The sequence below is a fragment of the Thalia democratica genome, chromosome 6 (genome assembly GCF_965202585.1).
Source record: "Thalia democratica chromosome 6, ktThaDemo2.hap1.1, whole genome shotgun sequence".
NCBI classification, from domain to species: Eukaryota; Metazoa; Chordata; class Thaliacea; order Salpida; family Salpidae; genus Thalia; species Thalia democratica.
The window spans coordinates 20,601,133-20,625,727 of NC_139170.1; the positions used below are offsets into that span (position 1 = coordinate 20,601,133).

The window sequence follows — 24,595 nt, forward strand, 5'->3', positions numbered from 1 at the left end:
AACTTAAGTTTTACTTAATATAAAATTTTACCCTTTGTTAATGTGTTAAAATTGAAGCTTAAAGCTTTATTTAAAACAAATCATATTTAAACTTTAATAATTAGATATTATTACTTACATAAAACCTAATCATTTATAGTTAATTTGTATTAAGTATTTCATTTATTTAAATAATCAAAATAAAAACAACTAAGAAGCAATTATTTATTGTTAATAAAAACGAAATATTCAAAATAAAAAGGTCAAGCAAAACAAAATGGATTTCGTTTGACATAAGTGAAATGTTATTACGATGAATTACAAAATTTTACTTAACTTCTTGCTAAGACAACTAAACTATTTCAAACTTTTAACTTGATTATGCATCGACAATAAACTTTTTTTTTTAAGTTTTTTCTACGACAATTTGATTAATTTTTAGATTAATGACTTTTACTTATTCCAAAACTGTAAAAATGTTCAAAAAACTACGGTTAAAAGCTGGTTTAGATGTTTAAGAAGTAAACTAGCTTTTTCACTTTAAAGCAATGATTGAATTAAAATTTATGAGATAGTTTTGTATCATTTAAGCTATACTTAAAGTAAAACGATGAAAAATATTTTACAGCTAACTCCTTATACTAAACCTAATATCATCTTTTTCATGGTTTCTAAAATGTGAATTGAACAAATTCAAGGCTTAAAAACTGAAAAAAAAACACAATTTTAAAGATTTACAATGATGAGATTATTCTATATTAAAAGTTAATTTAGATTTACACTAATTTTAACTTTACCGAAAGATACCTTTTAGTTATCAATAAGCATTAAAAAATCGTCAACAAATACTTTAAGTGCACTTGTGTAAAAAAACTTTTCTTATAGACTTATTAACAAAAAAAAATAGTAGGCTAGCTGTAAAATTAATAGCATCTTTGAATAGTGAAAGAAACTTAAAACAAGACAAATAAAACCTAAGGAGAAACACATAAGAAAAAAGCTAAGACAGCATGAAACGCCAAACAAGGTTACTTTCTTCCAAATAGAAAAGTGTTTGTCATATTGATTATGCTAAAAACAAAATATTTGGTCTGATAATTTCGTAAGTTACAACACAATTTCGTTGTTCTTTTGCAGTTTGCCAAATTTTTTAGTGCTAGTAACTAACTAAAAAATATAGTTATAAAACAAAAATTTTAATAACCTATAGTAGAATTCTTTGTTTAAATATTTTAGCAATCCTTTTCATAAATGTACCGTATACAATTTTGCAACCTCCGTAGAAATAATATCTTAATGATTTGCTAATAAAAATAAAAATTGAAGAAAACAAAACTGTTCTTAAGAGAAGCATGTATAATAAGTACTGTTTCCAAATAGAAACAATATATAGTATCTCAATGAACTTTATTAGTAAATGAATTAACTTAAACTTATCAAACAACTTTGAATAAAAAATGAATGCCCTAAAAAATAATAATAACTTCAAGTAACAAATGTCTAAAACAATGTCAACAAACTCCTAGTTTAGTGAAATTTGAAAAAACATTATTCAACTTATTTATGCTAACTTTCTCAAACCACACATTCCATGTTAGGCTAAATAATGTAATTAAATCAGATACATATATCTATATTTGCTTCAAACTGAAATAGCTCAGCTGTTATGACGGAAACTCAAACCGAGACCTATCCATGTTCGGAAGGCCTGCTGAAGGCGGCGGAACGTATCCGTGGTCGATAGGGGAGCTGTTGCTTGCCGAAAATACCAGCTGCCTCGGTGACAAGGGTACGAGAAACGGCGATGGAAGCGGTTCAGTGGAGTTTCTATCATTTGAATTGCGGCAGGTGTTCAGTTCATTTTTCAACTGAATGCGCGTTTTTTCGACGGTTGGGGACTCTGACTTTTCTTCCGACTTTTCCGCCTGCTGCTTTGCCAAATGCTCTGTGGTTGGCTGAGAATCGGAAAAGTCAATGAAGTTGGAGGACAGTGGAAGGTTGCTGGCGGAAAAGGATCGCTTCCACTTTCTCATGGGTGATGCTTTGAATGGAGCGGGGAAGTTTACAACACTCGGCTGGAAAGAGCGTTTGACTGGAGAAGCGTCGTGGTTAGATTCAGGTGTCAAAACGTTTTCACCGCTCAACTGTCTCATATACCTACTAAGCGCTTCATGGATGAAATGATATTGTTGGACAGTTTGAACCAACCCTCCTCTGTAAAGTGATTTAAAACGAGTTTTTTTTTTTGAAAAAACAAGTTCAAGCGATTTTACAAACAAAAAAATTAAATATTACCTGTCTAATCTCATTCTTGAAACAATTTTGAGAATATCAACAGATGAATTTTTCACTAATTGCTTGCAGCCGTAGGAAATAGCAATAAAGCAACCAGTACGCCCAATTCCCGCACTGTGGTTAGTTTAACAACATGATTTCAAGTTTGAACTTTCAATAATAAAGTTTAAAAAAAATAGTAACCTGCAATGAACAATAACTGGCCCGTTAATTTGAGGCTCGCTTTCAACAGAAACTTGTCTCACAAGCTCTAATATTCCGCGACTTTTTTCTGGAGTCTGGTGGTCCAACCAACCGGAATAAAAGTAGTGAATTACCTCATGCACTTCTTTTCCGTATTCTACTTTAAGCTAGAAAACATGTTTTGAATGAAATATTTTGATAGTAGGTTTGTTTTTCAATCAAATTAAATTTGAAAATTTAAAAATTACATATAACACTAAGAAACTAGAATCAAACAGAAGTAAATTTACTAAAAAACTAGCGCTTATCAACCTTTCTTGTTTCAAATGTTTCATTAGAAGATATGTCGACCAAAGAAACTGATATGTTTGAAAAAGTCTTTATATCACCAACATTCAAAGGAAAATACGGTGCACATTTCTGAAATAATGTTTTGTTATTTCAGGACTATCGGTTTATCCATCAAATGAACTGATAAGTAGTTTAATCAAAATGCTTTGATCAAGTTTCACATTGATAAACTAAAGATTGACATAAAAACTTTTGGCATATAGTTTTATCTACTAATAAAATAATAAAAAACAAAATCAAACTTCTCTTTCTTCCTGTAGTTTTGTAATCATAACAATCACCTTGGAATTGTTTTCGAGAACCATGTTCCAAAAATCTTCTTGAGTATTACACAGCGGACCCTTTAATTAAGGCATTTATGAGAAATTTTCAATAGATTGATGTAGATATAGTCACATACATTTACGTAAATAGTTTTAATTTAGTTTTTCTATGCAGTGCACTATTTCTAAACAATTTTTTGATTTCTATTTTACAAAACAACTAGATGAGTCAAAATCATAAAGTAACAGGGTTGTCTTGATTCTGAACTAGTGCAATTAAAACTAGTTTTAGTTATCAAAAACTAGTTGTAGGGTTTACAAGCTAGCCTGTGTCAACCTAAGTTTAGGGATTGAGCTTACAAAATTTTAAAAAATATATATCACTGTTAGCAAACACAAAAGGAATGTATTATTTATTTTATTTTAAGTTAAATTAAAACTAAGTAAAGTAATTAAAAGTATTAATCCTACATATCGCAGTTTGTTTCATGGTTTCATAAAGGTTGAAACAAAGCTTAGCTTATATTTTTTAGCCTGAGATTTGCAAAAAAAAACTTGCTTGAGTTTTTCTGAAATATAATTTAACTAAACGAGTTTTCTAAAAATTCAAAAGCCTAAGTAAGTTACAACCTTGAAAACTTATTATATACAGTATGTACAGTAAATTATGAACAAACTTATTTTTAGTACAAACTAATTTTAAAAACAACTGTTATTACGACAATTCAATAAACTTCGTAGGTATAAACAGTTTTGACTTTTTATCAGTGCTAAAAAGTAACTATCGTGTTTTTTTATTTCTTATAAAGCTTAGCAAACTTTGTACTAAGGTAAAAACTCTTATACTACTGTGCACGGGTTCTCTTTAAATAACATTGTTTGAAAAATAAAAAAAAATAAGCTCATAGAAGAAAAAAACGACAAAAACTTTCTATATAATAAAAATAGCCGACCTGGGTAGCAATAAAGTCAGCGTCTTCTACATTTATAACTTCAGTCATATCTTGTTTTTCATCGTTTTCAATAATATCGCACTTTCGAATGTAGTTAGCATTTATAAATGATTCAAGTGCATCTTTTATTTCTTTACTTTCTTTAGATTTCAAAAGAACACGACTGTTCTCATCTAAGAAAAATAATTTTGTTAAAAACTAAATCATACCTAATCTAAATAATTTTAATTTTATATCGAAAAATAGAAGTAAGACTAATATTAATAAATACAATAAAAATGTTAGCATACTTTTGGTATAAAACATACACTACTTACTAGGAATCATATTTTTGTATCTATTCTTGATCCCGAAACCCCCAAACTTAATATCTTCTCTACTTGCATGATTTTCAGGTATTTCATCATATTCTTCAGAAATTGCTTGTCTATCTAGAGCCTTTTTATGCAGCTCGGCTGCTCTCAGCAAACACGATGATGTAGTCAGTTTACTCCAAGTCATACTGTATATTAATTTGTTTTAGTTTTAAAACCTTGTTTTTCAATTAAATAAAATTAACTATTATGAGAAAAACTTTTGAAACACGTTAAAAATATTATGTAGTAAACACACAATTAAAATTGATTGCATAAGGAGTCCAGCACTTTTAAACTACATTTGGCGCTTAAATGAAAACTTAAACTCTAGGTAAATGTTAGTTTATTATAATATAAAAACTTAAATAATGAGTGTTAGCAATTTTTTCTTTCTGAAATTTCTTAAAATCAAAGACTTCTTTTTTTTTTGAGCTATCAAATTTAAATTTTTAGGAAATGTTCATTTAAGCAATTAAACAGTTTGTAATAATAGTTTTAATAATAATAATTAAAAAATTGGCTAAAACGTTAAAACGTTTAATTATTTATATATTAAAAAATTAATTATACTTTATCCTTCTTTTATTACGCTGACATATGTTTCTGTGTGACGAGTCAACACACTTTAACTGAGCTCTGTAAAAAAATAAATACTGTAAGGAAAGAATAGAACCTAATTTAGGTATATAAATGTGTCCATTAAATATAAAAATAGTTACTATAGAATTTTAAAGGTTAATAATACATAAAATATTTAATGTTAAAACCGACTGTTATAAAACTATGTAACATTTGTAATTATTAAGTCTAAATTAAATAAATTAAAGTAAAAATAAAAAATAAGATACCAAATCATAGTACAAACTACTTACAGGAAAATGAAGAAAGAACTAATTCTAAATACTTACTGGTTACAAATCATTGAAAAAAATGTAAGTAATTTTTATTATGATTTGTTATCTTATTTTGTATTTTTACTTTAATTTAATTAATTTAGACTGTTACAAATGTTACATAGTTTTATAACATGCGGTTTTAACATTAAGTATTTTATCTATTATTAACCTATAAAAATCTATATTAACTATTTTTAATTTTAATGGCCACATGTATATACCTAAATTAGATCTATTCTTTCCTTACAGTATTTATTTTTTTACAGAGCTCAGTTGAAGTGTGTTGACTCGTAATACACAGAAACATATGTCAGCGTAACAAAAGAAGGAAATGTATAATTTGTTACTATTATACATTCCAGTGAACTTGTTTCGCTACTATCTTTTGTTAACAAACGCTTAAGTTTATATTTTTGAATAGATACATTAAAAACCTAGTTTTTCCAAACAGTGATATTTAACTTTTTTAATATTAGACTGAGAATGTTTGCAAACTATGGCTAAAAAACTGCAGTAAGAAATAAACATTTATAAAAATTTCTTTTTTTACCATTTTAGTTTGCACCTTTTACAAAAAGTGCTTGAAACTCTTAAACTTTGATCACTAATTTTTCAAAAATCAATTTAATTTCAAAAATAACAAAACAGACACGGTAGCTTAGTTATTGTGATAAAAAATAAGAAGAAATTAAAACAAAAAAAGTATTTTACTTCATCCTCTATGCTCTTAATTGCTTGATTATATTATAAATTCTTAATATCTAATTATAAAAGAGATAACTAACGCAGGAGTAGGCTGACCATCCAATGAAGAACCTTGCTCTTTAAATGATAGAGTGAGCTGCACACTGCTTCCCCTTCTATAAAACAAAATTTTAGATTTAATAACCCAAGCTTTCAAAAAACTGTTTAAACAGAAAAATTTATATCAAAAGTTAGAACATATGTATCTATTAAATAATAAAGTTTAAACTAATCAAAAACAAACTTATAAACATTATCAACCTTTGAAGAAGCCCAGCTTTTTGCATACTTGGTGTGACACCTCTTAAGGGATCAAAAGACAAAGGAGGTATTTTGTTTCTTCGATTTTGATGTTTGTCATCAGCGAAAGTCCTATTTATACCTGAAGTATGTTACAAGTATTAGCTTTATACTTCTTAACAGGAAAATAACTGTAATTAAACTTTATTTTTATTTAACATTTATTTACTACAAAGTCTTCTTTTATTTTATCACGTTATCAATATAATCTCTTTGATTTTTTCATTACTATAAAAAACAAGTTAAACATTATGTTTTAAAAATAAAATTTATTTATACTTGTTCAATGTTGTCTCATTTTAAAAGTTTTTATTTATACCTTTGAAACCAAACACATAGAACTTAAGTTATAAGAATAAACTTAATTGTTTAGATTAGAGGGATCAATAAAAGTCGTTCTAAGAAAATGTTTCAAAAAAAAAATTTCTCTTTCTTTTTTAATTTAATAATGTTTTGTGAATTTTTATCTTAAATAACGAATTTTTTAGCTGTATAACAAATTTCGAATTTTTTTCTGAAAAAATTAAATAAAAGTTGAAGTTTAAGTAGGTTACTTTTGAAAAGTACAAACTGAAAAGAATAAAAAGCTAACTGATAATAACCTATATTCATTAATTTTAAACAATATTCTTCAAGTTAACTAACTTTAAAAATAGAAGCAATTTGATAATAGAAATAACATTAATTACCTAGCATGATGTCGCACCTATATTAACTAAATTTTATTTTATTCAAGGTCTATTTTAACAATAATATTAGGCTAAAAATGATATTTTGTAAATACATAAATAATAAAATAAAACTTTTTAACCATAAAAAAATAAAACTAAATATTTAATTGCTTTCATTTCACAATATAAAGCGATAATATTATACAATATCTTATATCGACTACAGTACTGTAAAATTAAAGCAATTAAATGTTGAGTTTTATTAATTTATAATAAGCAAATTTAATTCTATTTATGTGTTTATATAGCTTGTTTAAAACAAAACCTCGTTTTAGACTAAACATATAATTTTAGCCTAAAATTATGGTTAAAATTGACATCGAATATAATGTAATTTCAGTTTGATATTGGTGCAACATCATGCTAGGTAATTACCCGAAATAACTTAATAATAAAATGTCAATTTTTAAATAGATCGCTATATTGGTCAAATAATTGTTTTTTTTTTTTTTCAAAGATATTTATTGCACAATTGCATACTCTAGAAATTACTGTTTTAGTTACAAATCATAACTGTTTATAATATACAATGGTAGATTCCAAAAGAATATAAACTTTTCTCTAAGGAATCTTTTTAAAACCTTCTTTTATAAAAACAACATATTTTTAGCTCGAAAATAAATAATGCAAAACAAACAAACTTGATCTTTTTTATAACAACATGTTTTAAAAAAAAAAAATTAGGGTTGTTTAGTCTTTGAAGCAAAAAAAAATCATCCCGAGTGACCAAAAACTAATCTGAGTAGTCAGCCTGAGTTTATTTAAATTTTTAAACAGTAGTAAAAGCAAAAAACTAATTGAAATAATGTTACTAAATTTGTAAAACCTAAAGATATCAAGTTAAAAAAAAGAAGTTAATATCTAGGACAAAAAACACAAGTTTTAAATAGAATAATATTTCAAAGTCATAAAGCCTGACTTAGTCTTAGCGTATATCAAACCAGTTTTAATTTGATTTTTAGTGTACATTGTTGCATACTAAATAACTTTTTATAATAACTTTTTCTTTGAAGGATGTTTTAATTTTAATTGCATAATTTTTCAAAACTACAGAGCCAACAAAAATATTTTTCAACAAGTCAGGTCTGCTTAATACTTTTGTCATAAATCTAGAACTAAGAAAAGTTTTAAATCCCTGTTAAATGGCTTACCTTTTGTAAAGTTTATCTTTTGTATGAACCATAAAATGTTTTAAAGTTATGCTAACTATTAAACTTAGTGTTTATAAATTAGTTTAATAAAAGTGTAAAATTAAAACACATGTTTAGACTTGCGATAAACAAAGTATAACTGCCTTTTACTAAACACATAAAATATCAAAACATTGACATTGAATTTTTTGAAAAAATAATTTAGAATAGCTCGTATTTCAGTGAAAGTAAATCATATGAATAAAACATAATGAATGTTTACAATTTTTTTTACAGAAACAATAAAACCTAGTTAGCTGCGAATAAAAGTTAAACATATTACTCTGAAATACATTGTTTTATTCTATTTTCGCCACTTACACAGTTATAAATTTTGTTAAACTTTATAATTTTCTATCTAATCAGCTTTTTTTTTATTAAAAGTTCAAAAACAAGTACTCTTAGTATGTACCTTCGACATCAATTTATAACTACAATCAAAAATTTGAATATAAAAGGAAAAAAAAAACATACAAACTATTAAATATACATATTTTCTAAGTTTTGTTAGTTGTGTTCAAAAAGTATTTATCGTTAGAAATAGACTTTTTTTAAAACGTATTTGATAAATTTGTACTTAAAAAATTAATTAAAGACTTCTGTTTACACCTTTTTAATTTACAAAAGCTAATATCTAAATCACTGTATAATTAAATAGCTGTTATCATATTTCCTCCAAAAATCCGAGCTTAATTACAAAATATGAACTTATTAATAACTCTATTTTGAACAAATAATTTTGGACAAATACTTATCATATATTTTGTTTTAAATAAACGGCAAAACGTAAGCAACAACATAGCCTCTGCTATTAAATAATATGAAAGTAAGCTCTAATAATCCTTTAACATACTCTTTATTATTACTTCAAAAAGTTTACAACTTTATGGTGATATCAATTTTAATGCTTTTCTCAATTTAAATACAAATTTTATCACCATTTCAAAATTGTAACCAAAAAAAAAGAGTCACTATGAAACACAATGACCACTATAAACAATAGTTTTATAAACGGTAAAAAATGAATATTTTTTGACTCAAATAAATATTTTGAAGTTAAATAATCATTTACAAACAAAATCAAATTTAAACACTTACTGTTATTTAAAAAAAAGACTAACTCTTTTATAAAACAGTTTTGAAACTTATACTCTACTACACTCCCACGCTTAAAAGCTGTTTACTTATTTTAACATTAAGCTTAGAAGAATTATACTAGAAAGTAACATTCTCTTTCAAAAAAAAACAAACGTAAGTTTACCTTTTATTTTTGTTACCTAGCAAAAAATAATTTGGGAACAGATTTACTAAACTAACTTACAATTTATAAAATTTATAAATTTCAATTTTTTTCTAAAGCTTTTTAAAGACCTGGTAGCAAGATGGTCGATTTAAACTAACACTTTATGACGAAAAAAGCTAGGAAGTGACATCATGGCATTGGCAGAAAACACAAAGATAAAAAAGAGCAAAATATTGGCAAGAAAGTAAGAAGGAGCAAAGTGTGAGTAGCGCTAGTTGGAATTTGTGAATGAGCTGCAGATTGGAAAACTAAATGAATGAGCAAATTGGCTGTTGAGTAGACTGCGTGTTTTGTTTGCTCTTGTACAATTATTTCCTCTATAAATTTTAATCTTTTTCCTAATGAATAAATCATGAGCTTGCGCTGCCTATTTTAACATTTGTTCACATATCAAAAAAAAATACTGCCGATAAGTTAATTTTTAAATTAAATTTTGTTTACTATTTCTTTCATTTTATAAAAAGACAAACACTTTTTTAAATTATAACAAATCAATATACATCGATAATATACTTACAAAGAAAAATTTGTCTTTTATGACATAAAATTTAAATAACAGATCTTAACTTGCAATGTTTTATAATATGTATATAAAAATAATTTTCTATTTACATATTAATAAATAGTATGTATTGTACTTTTTTTTATAATTTACTTTTTTAAGTTATGTTTAAACTTAAATCTTCTATATAAACTAGTTTTTTTTTCAAAATAAAACAGCAAAGAATACTGATAAAGCGTTTTTATTATACGAAAAAAATAAATGAAATATTGTATACTTATATTTATGTTAACACGTGAAATAAATTAGTTAAAAGTTTTCAGTGAGTACATGCATAAGTAGATAGATAACATAAAAAAGTAAAGGTCATTGGGGTCAACTCAATAAATGTTTAAATTGGTCTTGTTTTTGACTTTAATAATTAAGTTAACAATTGCTTTTTGCAACTTTTTAAAATTCACGGCGGCTTTTTAAGATAAGAGCAAATAAAGTCGGCAGGATAAAAATGTATCTTATGGAAGGCCCAACTAAAATAGAAAAACAAAAGACTGTTCTAGTTTAAATATATCTTCTATTACAGTTTTTGACTAAGTAAATTAAACTAAAATAAACCTAGCGATGTATACAGTAAAACAAGCAACACTACTTTTAAGGTCTAAGAAAACATAAGTCCTTAAGACTATGTAAAGAATTTTTACAAATCTTGCATTAAGTATTTTAAGCTTAGACCTCTAATCTTATTTACTAAAAAATTAAATTGCTCTTGCTAAAATTGTAGTACTACAGTTGAAGTTTGAGTTATCTTTAAAGGTTTAATCTTTATAAAAACAAACAGTTCAAAAAAAAAATTCAAACTTCTTCATAACAATTTTATATTTTTAGTCAATAATTTTTATGTATTTTAGTTTGAATATAAAAAAAAATTAAAGAAATAGTTTTACATACTGCAAGTAACATTTCCTGAAAATTTTAAGTAAATCATTCTAAAAACAAATAAATAATTTTTAATAATTTTTAAAAATTTTCAAAAAATCAACCATAAAAAATCTTAATGTACAGTAACCTCTCGCTTATTTACGCACATTGTGTCCACAGAAAAATGCGTAAAGATACGAGAGATCGTAAAGATACGAGATGTACCAAATAAACTTACTATAATGGCTGTTTTTTGCTATTGCTTCTAGTTAAAAGCAAACTGGGGACTTTTCTTGTTTTAAAAATTTGTTTACTTTATTTATATATATGAAAACAAAAGATAAAACTATACATACATTAAAAAAATATTTAAATTTATATAATATAATAAAACTTGTAAAATTTTTTTACTAATTTAAATAATAAGTAGATTTTATCTTTATTTATATGCGACTTATTTGATACTTAACGTATATATTCTATTCTACTTAGCAAATTTAATTTATAACTAAGCATTTGTTTACAATTAAGAAATGGTGTGGTGTCTATATTAAAATTTGTTTCTAAAGCCTTTTACAAAAATATGCATTTGGTGCTGTAGTGGATTTCTTCTTTTGAACAAAAATATATAAAATATAATAAAATGTTTAATAATAAATTAAAGTTATTTATGTTACTACGCTTGCTGTGCAAAGCAATTGTTACAGAAGAAGAACTTAAACTAAAAAAAAAACGTCAAATGAAAATTAGTGATATGTTTACTAAAAAAAACAATTGAGATTTGTGTTAATTGTAAGCTCTATATTTATTAAGTATCACTGCTACTTTTTGCTAGGAAGTTTCATTAGGTTTATTTTTAGATGTTTATTCATATATAGTGCAAGCGTACTGTAAAATTTATTTGTGTTTTAAACTCTCATTATTTCATTATACTTTATTATTTAACACAGTCATATTTCTTTCAAAATTTTAACTATATCTCTTATTGTTAACAAAATTTCTGACATAATGAGGTATAACTAAATGTTTATCAAATAGTCAAGGAACATAAGTTTACAAAGTCTAAAGATATATAGAGGTGAGTTAGCATTTAAAACATATTTTAAATTAAAAATATACAGCAAACCTAATTTGTGATATATTGAAAAAAATTAAAATTTGATTTTTTGAAATTTTTAGAATTGTAAAATGCGTAACTAAACGAGATTGCGTAACGTCACAAGTGCGTAAAGATACGAGAGGTTACTGTACATACATTTTTATTCGAATTTTTATTCTAAACTGACTAAACCTAAAAAGTTAATCAAATTTTTTATAATTTGTAAACTGTATCATATAGCATCATATATTTACAATGAAGCTTAAATCAAGCAATTTACTTAAAATCCAACAGCAAAAAACTAAAATACTACCAGAGTACATCAATAAAATTAGGAGATTTATAAATTTGCTTTAGATTTAGGGAAATATCCAAAAAGCTTAAGTTTCGTAAAAACTTTAATCAAGCCTAAGTCTGTCTGAGTTTTAAAAAGTTTTAAATTTAGCCTAAGTGACCTGAGTAGCATGAGAGTGTAGCAATTGTGTTGTATACACTTAAAGCTTTTAAATAAGGTCTAATGTTAGTATTAGTAAATTTTGGACTGCCCCCTACAACCTTAACTGTTTATAATTCATTCTAAATAAAAAAATACTTTTCTAGTTTTAAATTTTGTAACAAATTTGTTATTAACTTTACACCTTAATTCACATAAAGTATTATATTTCAAATAAAACAAGTATTCATTAAATAATAAACATAAAAATATTTGTATTCAAAAAAAAAACACAAAATTGTTTGTTATAATTTTAAAAACTCTTAAACTTAATAAAAAAAATGATAATACACAAAGCATTGATTTTAAATCAACTTACTGCTAGAGTTTGGGCCAAAAGTAAGTAGTTTAGGTAAAGTCGTACGAACACGTCTAGAAATTAATCCTAAGTTTAAGTTGCAAGGTCTTGTTGGGCGTTCAACAAGAGACTCTTCAGCAAATGGATTGCTGTAATTGTGCTCCCCTTTACGTTTCTTAATTTTTCTCTCTTCACTTTCATCTGAATCGTCTGGCACATGCTGATCAGATTTTGTTGAACTGTGATCATCAGATGCTGATTCGTTAGAGCTTACTGATGACTGTCTCTTACTTGCATCAGACTGAGTTGACAGTTGAGTGGTAAGTTGCGGTGGCCTTAGCTCATCAATGAGTAAATCTTTTTTGTTGCTAGAAAGAATATTTTTTTTGATTTGAAATTGAATTTTTTAATATATCAAATGGATTAATTAAAAGTAAAGTTTGAATAAAAACAAGATAAACTTGAAAAAAAAATATTTTTAACTTTTTTACGTCATCAAACAGAATTATAGATAAAAATAATTTAGTCTTTTTCAATACTTTATTCAAATTAAAGTACAATAAATATCTTTTTATTGCCATATTTTCTCAGTTAAACTTAAAAGCAACTGTTTTCATTTCAAGTAGACATGCCATTAAAAATAAACCACTTGGTAGTTTTACTTATTAAACATTTTATTTTACATACTACAAAACAAAGTACTATTTTTAACTACCCAATTAAAAAGGTGAATAAAGTTAAAATAACAAATAATATTTTTTAAGTAAAAATACTTACGAGTCTTCTTTTGTTTCTATCATAATTATAGCAAACTTTGCTTATATGAACTTCTGTATTATTAGTGTATTTATAAAGTAGTAACGTTTTAAGCAGCTTATTGTTCTTATCTGTAATTCTCTATCTGTTAGAAAAGCTTAATTTAATTTTCAATAAATGCACTTGTTAAATTATCTATATTATCTTTTTTTTAGGTTACAAAACTTATATTATTACACAAGTTTGATATCAATATTTTTAGTTTAAAATAAAAAAATATTGTTAACTAAATCTATAGTAAATAATGAGTAAGTGTATTAATATGTTTGAACTATTGATCAGGGTTGGCACTTGTTTTTAAAAAAAATTTTCCAGGTTTTTAAAAGTACACATTTTTTGATCTAATTATAGTTTAGAGTTAAGTTAAAGGATATAAACTGTGTTAAATAGTATAAAAACATTGAAAAGATACTGTAAAGCTACTTTAAATATGTTTTTAATAAAAAAAAATTGTGATGATGACAAAATTTTTTGATTTATATGATAGATTTTTTAAGTCAAATCAAAATTTTTCTACTAAACATGTGAAAATTGTTAAAATTCCAGGTTTTTCTAGTGATTTTTGTTCTAAATTCCAGGTTTTTCCAGGTTTTTCCAGGTTATTTTAAAAATTTCTCGAATTCCAGTTTTTGTCCAGGTTTTTTTGCCTAAATTGTCAAATTCCTGGTTTTTCAAGGTTTCCAGGTAAAGTGGCAACCCTGTATTGATACAAGGATTTTTTTCTGAACCCTGCTAAAAATTATGTTGACAGTAGAACAGTATTCTAAGGTAAAAAAGATACATATATTATGACCAAACCAAAATGTTATTTCAAACATGACCAAGTCAAATAAGAAAAAAAAGGAATAATTTTACAAAATTCTAAAAATATTATTACTTTCAAATTAATAATGAACTTTATTTATATATTTTCATTCAGCAAAAATTATTACAAGCTGTTTTTGTAATAATTGCTAGAGAAAATAAAAATTTTGCTGAAAATTTCCAGATAACATTTGTTATAAGCACCCTAATGTGAATGGATTAGGATCATATGTGGTTTCATTTTAATTTTTAGAAACTTATGTTTTTCATAGACTTTTTATAGTTTTTAGCTATCAAAAATATCACTTTTAACAAACTAACAAAATTTAAGGAAACTTTTGAGATATAACAGCAAAAGTGAGGGAGTTCAGTTGGTTTCTATGGAAGAAGTATAACTATTTCATTAAAAAACATATGTTCTCCTTAATTTTGAAAATATCATTCTTCCAATTTAGTTGTTAGTCTTTACTAATAGTAAATAGTTTAACCAATTTTTTTTTTTTTTAGAAAAAATGCATTTACATTATTTTGGGAGAAGAACTAGCATGATTTAACACAAAAAGTGCTAAGTTGAAACATGAAAACAGTATTATCTTATATTTGTCTAAATCAGTGCTTCCCAAATTGGGTAATATTGCTTCCTTGAAAGCTATTCTGGCTATCAAAGTGCAATAATAAATAAATAAATAATTTAGTGGGTGATTTATAAGTAAGTGGCATTAATTTTAAATGACTAACTATTATGAGTTTGGCAAACCCTGGTCTATACTTCTTAACAAATGTGTTAAGTGTGGCCTGTTTCCCATGTCACTTAGGTATTTTAAGGTAATTCCAATTTTAAAATCTTGTGAAATTATGAAAATGATTTTGGGAAACCTTGCTATAGACAAATTTCTCTTTTTTTTTCCCTTTCTTACAAAAGTGTTTGCGCCTTTAGTTTGTGAGAGGTTAAATTATTTTTATTTGCTGAATGATGTACTACTGCCTAAGAATCAGTATCTTTTTAGGAAAAAATAATTAACTGTTATCAAATTGTTTGTGTGTAAGTAGACACTGATGAGAAAAATTTGATAGATTTTTCTGTATTTTTGGACTTAGCTAAAAAATATAATACTGTAAATCAAATATACTTTTATTTAAACTTAAATGATAATATAAAAGGTTCAATGATGAAATTTCTAAAAAAATATTTAAATATTATTTTTAAAATAAAGCCAATCAATTGTAATAAACAGTCTTGTTTTTGAGCGTAAAATTGTGAATGTTAGTAAACTGCAGAATTCTATTTTAGGTTCATTATTGTTATCTTGTATATATCAACAACAGTTCTTTTTCAACGGAATTAATATGAGATTGTTTGCTGATTATACCTGCATGAATTACTAACATAGTGATCATGATTATAATTATTTCAAAAAAAACTGAGTGAAGTGGATAAATAGTTGAGCACATATAATTTTCTATAAACCATTCCTAAAAAAAATCAGTTTAACTTCAAAAAAAAATAAGCAGTTTAAACAGTTTTTTGTAAATGAGTAAAGTTTTAGTAGAAAATACTTAAGTATAGTTTCAAATGATAAACTAAGTTAGAGGACTCATTTCGATACCTCAAATTAAACCAGTCTGGGAGTTTTGTTATTATAAAACTGTATTAACTTCAGATAGTCAGAGTTTTTTTTATAAAAAAGACATAATAACTAACTACTAAAAACAGTATACTAAACACTTGTCAGCTAAGTTTAGCGCAAAAGCTTTTAAAAAAATTAAACTCCCTTCTATTTCAAAAAAACTTACTACATGAAAAAATTAAAGTTTCATAAATAATAAGTATTGTTATAGTTATTAATAATAGTATTTGATATTTGTTTACTTAAATTGACAACATCTTATTATGGCTTCACTTTTGTGATAATGATCAAGTATCAAAATTGTTAATGATTTTTTTTATCACTTAGCAGATAACTGTTTGGGGATAGCTTTATGATTTTACATTAGTTTGTAGTTTTTAATTTGAAAATTATAACTTGTTATTATTTGCTAAACAAGTGTCACAAACAGTTTTTTAGTACTTTTTTATAGAAATTGAATGTAAACTGTTACATAGGCAGGTACAATCACACATGGAATATACAAATACTAGCTTGACCTTTAAAAAATGTTTATCAATGTAGAGAATGATCTTATTCTACTTTTGAAATCTCGAAATATGTACAGTGCTTCTTTGCTAATCCAGCCATGTTAGGCAAGCTTTTTTTGTAATTATGAATGCATTAGTCTTTGGCTGGATAAAAATAAAACATCATTTTTCTTTAAAAAATATACCTCTTTTATATTATGAAATGCAAATAAAATAAAAACTTTAAATTTTCTGCTAATTTTATTTATTCACATTTAATTCAGCAAACTCTACAACTAAAGCAGACAAAAAATAAATAAAACTTTTAAAATGTTTAAAATCAATTTATCAAAAACAAATCACACTTTAAACAAAAGTTTATATGTATTTAAAATTTTAAAGTGAAAACATTGATTTTTGATGAAATAATTAAATTTACTTCACCACTAAAACTGGCAGTACTAGCAAGGTACCAGATAAGAAAGAATGCAGTGTACTATAAAATACATCTTGTAATACAAAAAGTGTTTAATCATTTTTGAGATATAGTCAGCTTGGTAAAATATTTCCTATACAAACTATGGAAAATAAATTGCCAGTTTTCTTGAATTACAAAATTGTTCTAAAGCAGGGTTTCCCAAATTGTATTTTAAAATGCCCCTTTAAAAAAAATAAAAAAGCTATGGCCCTCTCCAATAAGGTTTGTCAAAAAGCTACCATTAAAAACGCCTAAGACCTTTTTTTTTTCTTTTGCTCTTCATCATCAACTTCAGAATATCTAGTGTAAGTAACAAATTATGGCCTTGTGACACCCCTTTTAAAGCTTATGGCTCCCTAAATTTCCTAATATTTTTTCATATTATCTTGTAAAAGTTTCAAAACTATTAACAAAAACGCCTACAACCCTTATTTTTGCTCTTTCTTATCAACTCTAATATGTCTACACTTGTCTACCACTTGGCCCACTTTGGGAAATCCTGTTCTGAGGAAATTAAGGGCATAGGGGGGGTAAACACCCTTTTTTGGTTTTTGATCTTATTTTATATAGTTTTTACTAAGCTACAAGATGCTTTTTACAGATTTTAAAAATTCAAAATAAATTTTTAGATATAGCCGGTCAAAGTCGGAGGCTACAATAGGATCCTTATGGGAGGCGCAAACTAAAACGGCAAATAACTAGAAATCACTAAAAATCTATCTCCTCCTACATTTTTTGAGCTAACTACCTCAAATTTTCAGGAAATGTTCCTTGCAATATTTAGAAAATTCTGTCGGAACAGAATTTAAAAAATTAAAAAATAAAAATTTTATAATAAAAAACCTAAAAAAAAACTGTTTTTTTTGTTTATTTTTTTTATAAAATTTTTATTTTTCAATTTTTTAAAAATTCCTTCCGACAGAATTTTCTAAATATATCAAGGAACGTTTCCTGAAAGTTTGAGGTAGTTATCTCAAAAAACGTAGGAGAAGATAGATTTTTAGTGAAATAGTCTATTTTTGCTGTTTTAGTTTGCGCCTCCCATAAGAAACCTGTTGTTGCCTCCGACTTTGACCGGCTATATCTCAAAAATTATTTTGAATTTTTAAAATCTGTAAAAAGCATCTTGTAACTTAGTAAAAACTATATAAAATAAGATCAAAAACCAAAAAAGGGTGTTTACCCCCCCTATGCCCTTAACTTTAAATTTTAATGATATATGCTTGTGCTAAAAAAAAGTAGAATCATATTCATAAAAATTCAAAAAATATATAAAAAATAAGGAATTTATGGCTAAAAGTATTAGTCAGATTTTTTCTTTTAAAAAACTTAAATGTGTTTAATTTAAATCAAAAATTTTCATATGGTACTAATGTTTATTATTAATCATTTTTGCAAAAGTCAAAAAAATGCTTTAAAACAGTAGGAGCAGATATATTTTAAATAGAGTTGTAGTTGTTTGCTGTTTGATTTGGTCCTTCCATTAGCGACCAACTTATTAACTCTCCAAATTTTGTACTCTTACATGCATGGTTGCCACTCATCAAGCTGAGAAAAATTTCCTGACTTTTCCTGACTTTTTCCTGACTTTTTACCAAAATTTTCCTGACTTTTCTAAATCAAACTCTTAAATTAAACTTATTCTAAAATACATAATCTAACACTTTAAACTATATAAAGCTTCCAATCTAATTTTAATAAAGGTTAAAAACAATAGTTTTTTGCTGAATTCTATCATCAAACTTCCAGTACATCACTTAAACCATCTGTATGATTGATGTTTGTAATAAACAGCTCTATCAGCAAAATACTTGTATTATTACCTTATAAACACAGCTTGTCTTAAAAAAGAAACAATTTTTTAGCAAATCCTAGCATAAATGTATCTAGATAAACAAACGACATATAAGGAACTTTTACAATTAAAACCTTGAATTAATAACAAACTTTCACAACTCAAACCTTTAAACAATAACGAAATTTTACAGTTAAATCATTAAAACAATAAAGAACTTAATCAAATACTGTTTTTTTAAATGTATGTACTAAAATTTATTTTCTCCGTTTTTTTATTAGCACTGCAACCTCTTCATCTAATACTAAATTAGTATAAAATTTGTAACAAATAAATATACTCTTATTTACTTTAAAAACTTGAATTACTTTACAAAAAATACAAATAATAAGTAAACTTAATCTTGGCATATACCTCTCTAATAACTTATTTTATAAATTTAAACAAACTTGAAAAAATTATAAAGAGGTAAAGTATACACATTAACTTGTTACATAAAATACTAAACTAACTGCTTAGTTATAAAGAACTCAATTGTTTACTTAAACAAAAACTCTTTGATTCTAAAATTATGCTAGATAAACTTATGTGTATACATCACAGTTTCACTATGAAAGTGTCCTTGCTACAGATCATCAATACTAAAAAGCTTACAAAATCTGCTTGCTCAAGTAGGGTACTTGTTCAATATGTTAATAGAAAATTTTTGCAGTTTAATAAAGGATATTTTACTAATTTATACCAGCTGAAGGCATTGGAAATAAAATTAAATGTTTTTGTAAATTTCTAGGAAAATTTTGGAATTTTTTTCTGACTTTAAAGGACTTTTAACTAATTTTTACCAATTAAAGGCTTTGGAAAACAAGAAATTTTGTAAATTTAAACTGACAAAATCTGACTTTTTTTTTTATCAAATTTCCTGACTTTTCCTGACTTTTGTAATTTTTTCAAATTTTTCCTGACTTTTCCTGATTTCCTGACTTTTTCTGACCAAGTGGCAACCCTGTACATGACAAAAACTTTCAAGAAGTGATAGAATGTAAATGCTAGGGTTAAAAAATATCGTTATTTAATTAAACTCGTTAAAAAAAAAGTGCTATACTTTCCTCTATAGTCATAACTATGGTTGAAGCTTAGAGGGGAATAATGAAGTAATAATATCAGAAGCTTTTTGTACATGTGTAACAAATAAGTTTGATTTAATTTTTTTATATTTGAACTTATGAAATTTGATATTGGAAACCTAAATAATAAAAACGATTTAGTACCAAGTTTATTGAACTCAAAATAACAATCTATCTTGATAAGTGTAACAAAGAAAAACAAGCTCATTATAAATATGGTCATAGACCCAATAAGATTAAAAACCTTTTGGTCAAAAAGTTATACACCAAATTAATATTACAAAAAAAATTATGAAATAATCCTTAACTTACTAATCTAAAACTATATTTTAGTTAATATAATCTTATCATAAAATTTCTAAAGTAATAGTTAAGAATATATATACTTTTTTTTTTATAGTAAAAAAACATCAGTCTCAAACTCTACCCCTTGCAACAATAAACGTTTTCTGGGGAAAAGTGAGTGTGTTACATCATATGTAATTTTACCTGCCCCATTAATATTTAACTTTAACTATCCATAAATAAAATAAACAAAAAACTATCTTTTAAACAAATAAAAAAAAACCTTGGTGACACGCCATTTGGAGAACACTCACAAGGCTAAAATCTCAACACTAAAAACCACAAAGTGTGGGAAAATCATGAAGCTCAAATCCCCAAGTAAGTGTTCACCGGCGCTACAACAAAAAAATCACACCAACAATCCAATCATGAAATCTAGAAATTCAATTTATACAAAGACTAAAATTAAAATATCTTTCTTATTATTAAGATTCATAATGAATGCATAAAGATCATTCATAGTACATGAGATTAAAAAAAGGTATATTTAAACAGTAAAATTCTTGATTGTAAAATTGTAACAAACAATTGTAACATTTTTATTTAGTCTATTTTGTTAGCTAGATTAAAAGCATTTAATATTTTAAACTAGCAAAAATAGATTGTTACAATATCACTGAAGTGTTTTACTACAGCTTATAATAACACTTTTTAGCTTGTTTACATTTTCTACAAAAGTACCAAAACTAAAATTCTAAAAATTCTTTTGTTAAACCTTTTTATGGTTTTACATAACCGGAATAAAGTAAACGTAGTTAACACTTTCGCACAATATATACACTTTTTAATAAAAAGTTAAAAATAATTATTGTATACCTTAATTTAATCTAGAAAAAATTTCTTAGTTTCAATTATGTATACACTTAAAAAAAAAGATTTGAGATAGTTTTTGGAACTAAAGCTAAGAGGTAGGTGTCAAAAATGTACGTAGTCATTCTTTTGCACGAAGACCTTTTTGCATCAGTTGAAACTATTTTTATTGTATTTTATTTCTTTTTATTATCAACGCTACCCTTGGTCAGTAACTTTTTTTTTTTAATGTTTTCCTTAACCTTTACTCTTGGTGGGTACTTTTTTTCTTATTTTGTTTATTTATTTGTTTTTTCCTCCATTTCTGTTGCCCTTAATTCTTGGTCGGTATTTTTTTAATCTCATGCAAAAATTACCCTTAATGCAAAAGTGACCCTTCGTGCAAAACTAACCAGTCCCTAAAATAAAGACATTAGTCTAGCTTTGGTAAAATTAAAATAAGTGTATGAAAAAAATATAACCTAACCACATTAAGCACAATTGTCTGACCAAAAGCTCCTAATAGACTGAAACCCATGGTATTTTAACTTAGCATTAAAAATCATACTAGATATGTCAAAATGAGTTCTATTTATTTTCTCCAGCAATTTTTCGATTTAAATTTATCTGGCAACTTCTTTAAATAGATGTCATAAGAAATTGGTTAAAAAACCTTTAACAATTTTTTTCAAATTGTAACACTTTTGAATATTTTTCTTAATTTTATAAAATCCTGGTAAAAAATGCTATCAACAAGTGAAAAAAGTGTAAAGAAAGTTTTTTTTAAAGGCTAGGTTAAAGAAAAAAACCAAACAAGTGAAGAAATAAGCAAATAAAATTTGGCTGCTTATCGTTTTTAGGAAAAAGCTTATTTTAGCCAGTTGTGGTTATTAAATACTAATAAATTTCAAAGTTTGCTAATTATCATTTATTTCTTAATGATTAACGAGAAATGAAATTTAAATTTGAGAAGTATTTTAGTATTTTTAGTTTTACTTACATTTAAATCATAATTTTATTGTTTTTATAAACTTATTAAATACTAAAAATTAACATAACACTTTTACTAGTTTTTCTATGACTAATAGTTTATAACAAATATGTTTCTGTTTTTAATGATTAACGGACATAACTTAACTTTGAGTAGTTCTATAGTTAATCTTAGAACAATTTGGTCAAAAAAATTATTAAAAAATATCTTTATTTCTATGATTTATATATTTTTATTACTTTACTGTTATATTATCAGCTTACATTCTATTTAATCTAAACATTTTTTTCTAAGTTTTTTTTTTAAACAGACTTAAAAGGAATCCCTTTGTATTATAAATTTTGTTAATTTTATTATAATAGTTTCACATTATAAAGTCAGAATTATTAAACAAGTTAATGTATCTAATTAAAATTTAATCACTTGGAAGTTTAAAATATTTAATAAAAAAAAAACTATAAATAGTATATTAAAACCGTATTTTTTATAAAGTCATCTACAACAAGTTTAGTTATACCTAAATAGCATTTTTAAAACAAAACAAATACAATTTAATTTAAAGATGATAATAGTATTTGTTAATTTAAAAAATCATTTATTCAAAATAAACTATTGTGATAATAACATTTTTTTATTTAGATGTTGGTTTTTTAGATGAAAGACTTCTAAAAAATATTCGACCATTTATTAATACTTGTTTATTTACATAGTTTAACTTCCACTTGTAAGATACGGTTTTTATAACAATCTACATCTAATTAAAAAACATTACAAATAGCTAATTTAAATCTACTTAGAAAAAAAAATTATATACTTTAAAATTTACTGTTTTAAGAATTCTCACAAAGCAAAACGTATCTAAGCGCTTTGAGCTAATAGGTAAGCTATGGTACAAAGTAAAGTCCTATAATCTACAGAGATTAAATTTAAAAGTATGTGTCAGTTAATAATATACTCATATGCAGGGTATCCAGAATTATAAGGAGTTGCTATGCCAACTGAGAATAAATACTCAATATGAGTTAGTTTTTATTTTAGCATAAACGTCATGTTAAAGTATTTTTTGTAATTTCGTTGGATTGACAAACGGCATGGTCATAACTCATAAGTATAGAAATATTAAAAAAGAATAAAATTGATTTTTCTTTTTTCTCACCTAGAAACGAGGGAATGTAAACAAATCAATAGTTTATGATACAAACTAGCATTAGCAAAATAACAAACGTTACACACCGTGAGCGAACCTAAATAGCAAAAGTTGAATTCAAAAAACATTACAAAGTAAAATAACATTGTGAAATTCAACCTTGACATATATAGAGTAAATTTTATAAATTTTTGTCCTTAACATATTATCCATACTTATCGTTGTTCTTTTCTTGCATTTTTATCTCAATTACTTTTAACAATTGTGATTTACTATATAACAAAACTTCTTTAAAACTTTCTAAAAAAAATTGTTAACCAATAAGGTTTAATTTAGTTTCGTTTTTTAAACATTTAACTAAATATATTTATATTATGTAGAGTTGCCAAGGTTTCTTAAAAGTTTTTTATCCAGGTTTATTAAGGTACAAGTTTTTCTTTCAATTTTAGTATTAAATAAAAAGGTTAAAAATATTTTAGATAGTATAAAATTAAAGAATAGATTTTGTGATACTACTTAAAACGTGTTTTATAAGACACTAAGTTTTAAATATTACAAAAAAATTACTTTCTGTAAAAAAATCTTTGGATAATTTCATTTAGGCATGCAATATCATCAACATTAAATATCATCAGACATCACGGACTTTTATTTATACTTCTAATAATTATAAATCGTAATTTGTTAACATTTTTGTAGTGTTACTGGTGCCTTGTTAAGAAAGTTTGGTATTTTTGATTTCATATGTTTAGAAACAAAGCCAAGAAATAAACTCAATGTCTAAAATACAGGTCATATAAATTGCAATCCTTTCACTATTTGTGCTTGGTTTAAAAAGTTCTCGTTGTTTTCTATAAACAGTATAGAATTTTTAATAGTGTTAGTGTCATTAAGACTATTTATTTAGTGATGATATTTCTCAAAACTTACAAAAGCAAAACTTTTGTGTTCTATTGTTAGTACTATAATTAAAATTAAAGATATAGTATACTGTTAACGAAAACATATTAACAACAGTAAACTATGAAAAAAAAAATTAAATGTAGACTTAGAAATAGAAATCATAGAATCAGTAATACAAAGACAAAGTAGACTTATTTTATTGGTCACAGCTACTGAAATATGACTAAAAACAGTCATTAATTGTTTGTTTGAATAAGAAAGTCTTGATCTACAAAAACTACCAATAATATTTATGATACATTCAATAACAAAAAAATATTTTAAGTATAAATTAAATTTATCACTCAAGTTCTAGATTATTGTTACTTCATCTTCCTAATTTAATATTCCCATGCGTTTTGTTTAGCTATCTTTTCAATATACTTATACATATTTG

The 24,595-nt window shown here is 25.0% G+C and overlaps 1 protein-coding gene across 1 annotated transcript; it reads right to left on the bottom strand.

Moving 5' to 3' along the window:
* Positions 1 to 294: 294 nt before the first annotated feature.
* LOC145838039 (tyrosine-protein phosphatase non-receptor type 5-like) lies at positions 295 to 13,754 on the bottom strand. The gene is made up of 11 exons (XM_082945564.1): positions 13,629 to 13,754; positions 12,873 to 13,219; positions 6,282 to 6,402; positions 6,062 to 6,136; positions 4,342 to 4,526; positions 4,025 to 4,197; positions 3,051 to 3,149; positions 2,770 to 2,877; positions 2,458 to 2,624; positions 2,275 to 2,388; positions 295 to 2,193 (listed from the first exon to the last, which is right to left on the bottom strand). The coding sequence occupies exons 1-11, from the start codon at positions 13,649 to 13,651 to the stop codon at positions 1,644 to 1,646; spliced, it is 1,962 nt and encodes a 653-aa protein (XP_082801690.1). The 5' UTR covers positions 13,652 to 13,754; the 3' UTR covers positions 295 to 1,643.
* Between the last annotated feature and the right edge of the window lie 10,841 nt (positions 13,755 to 24,595).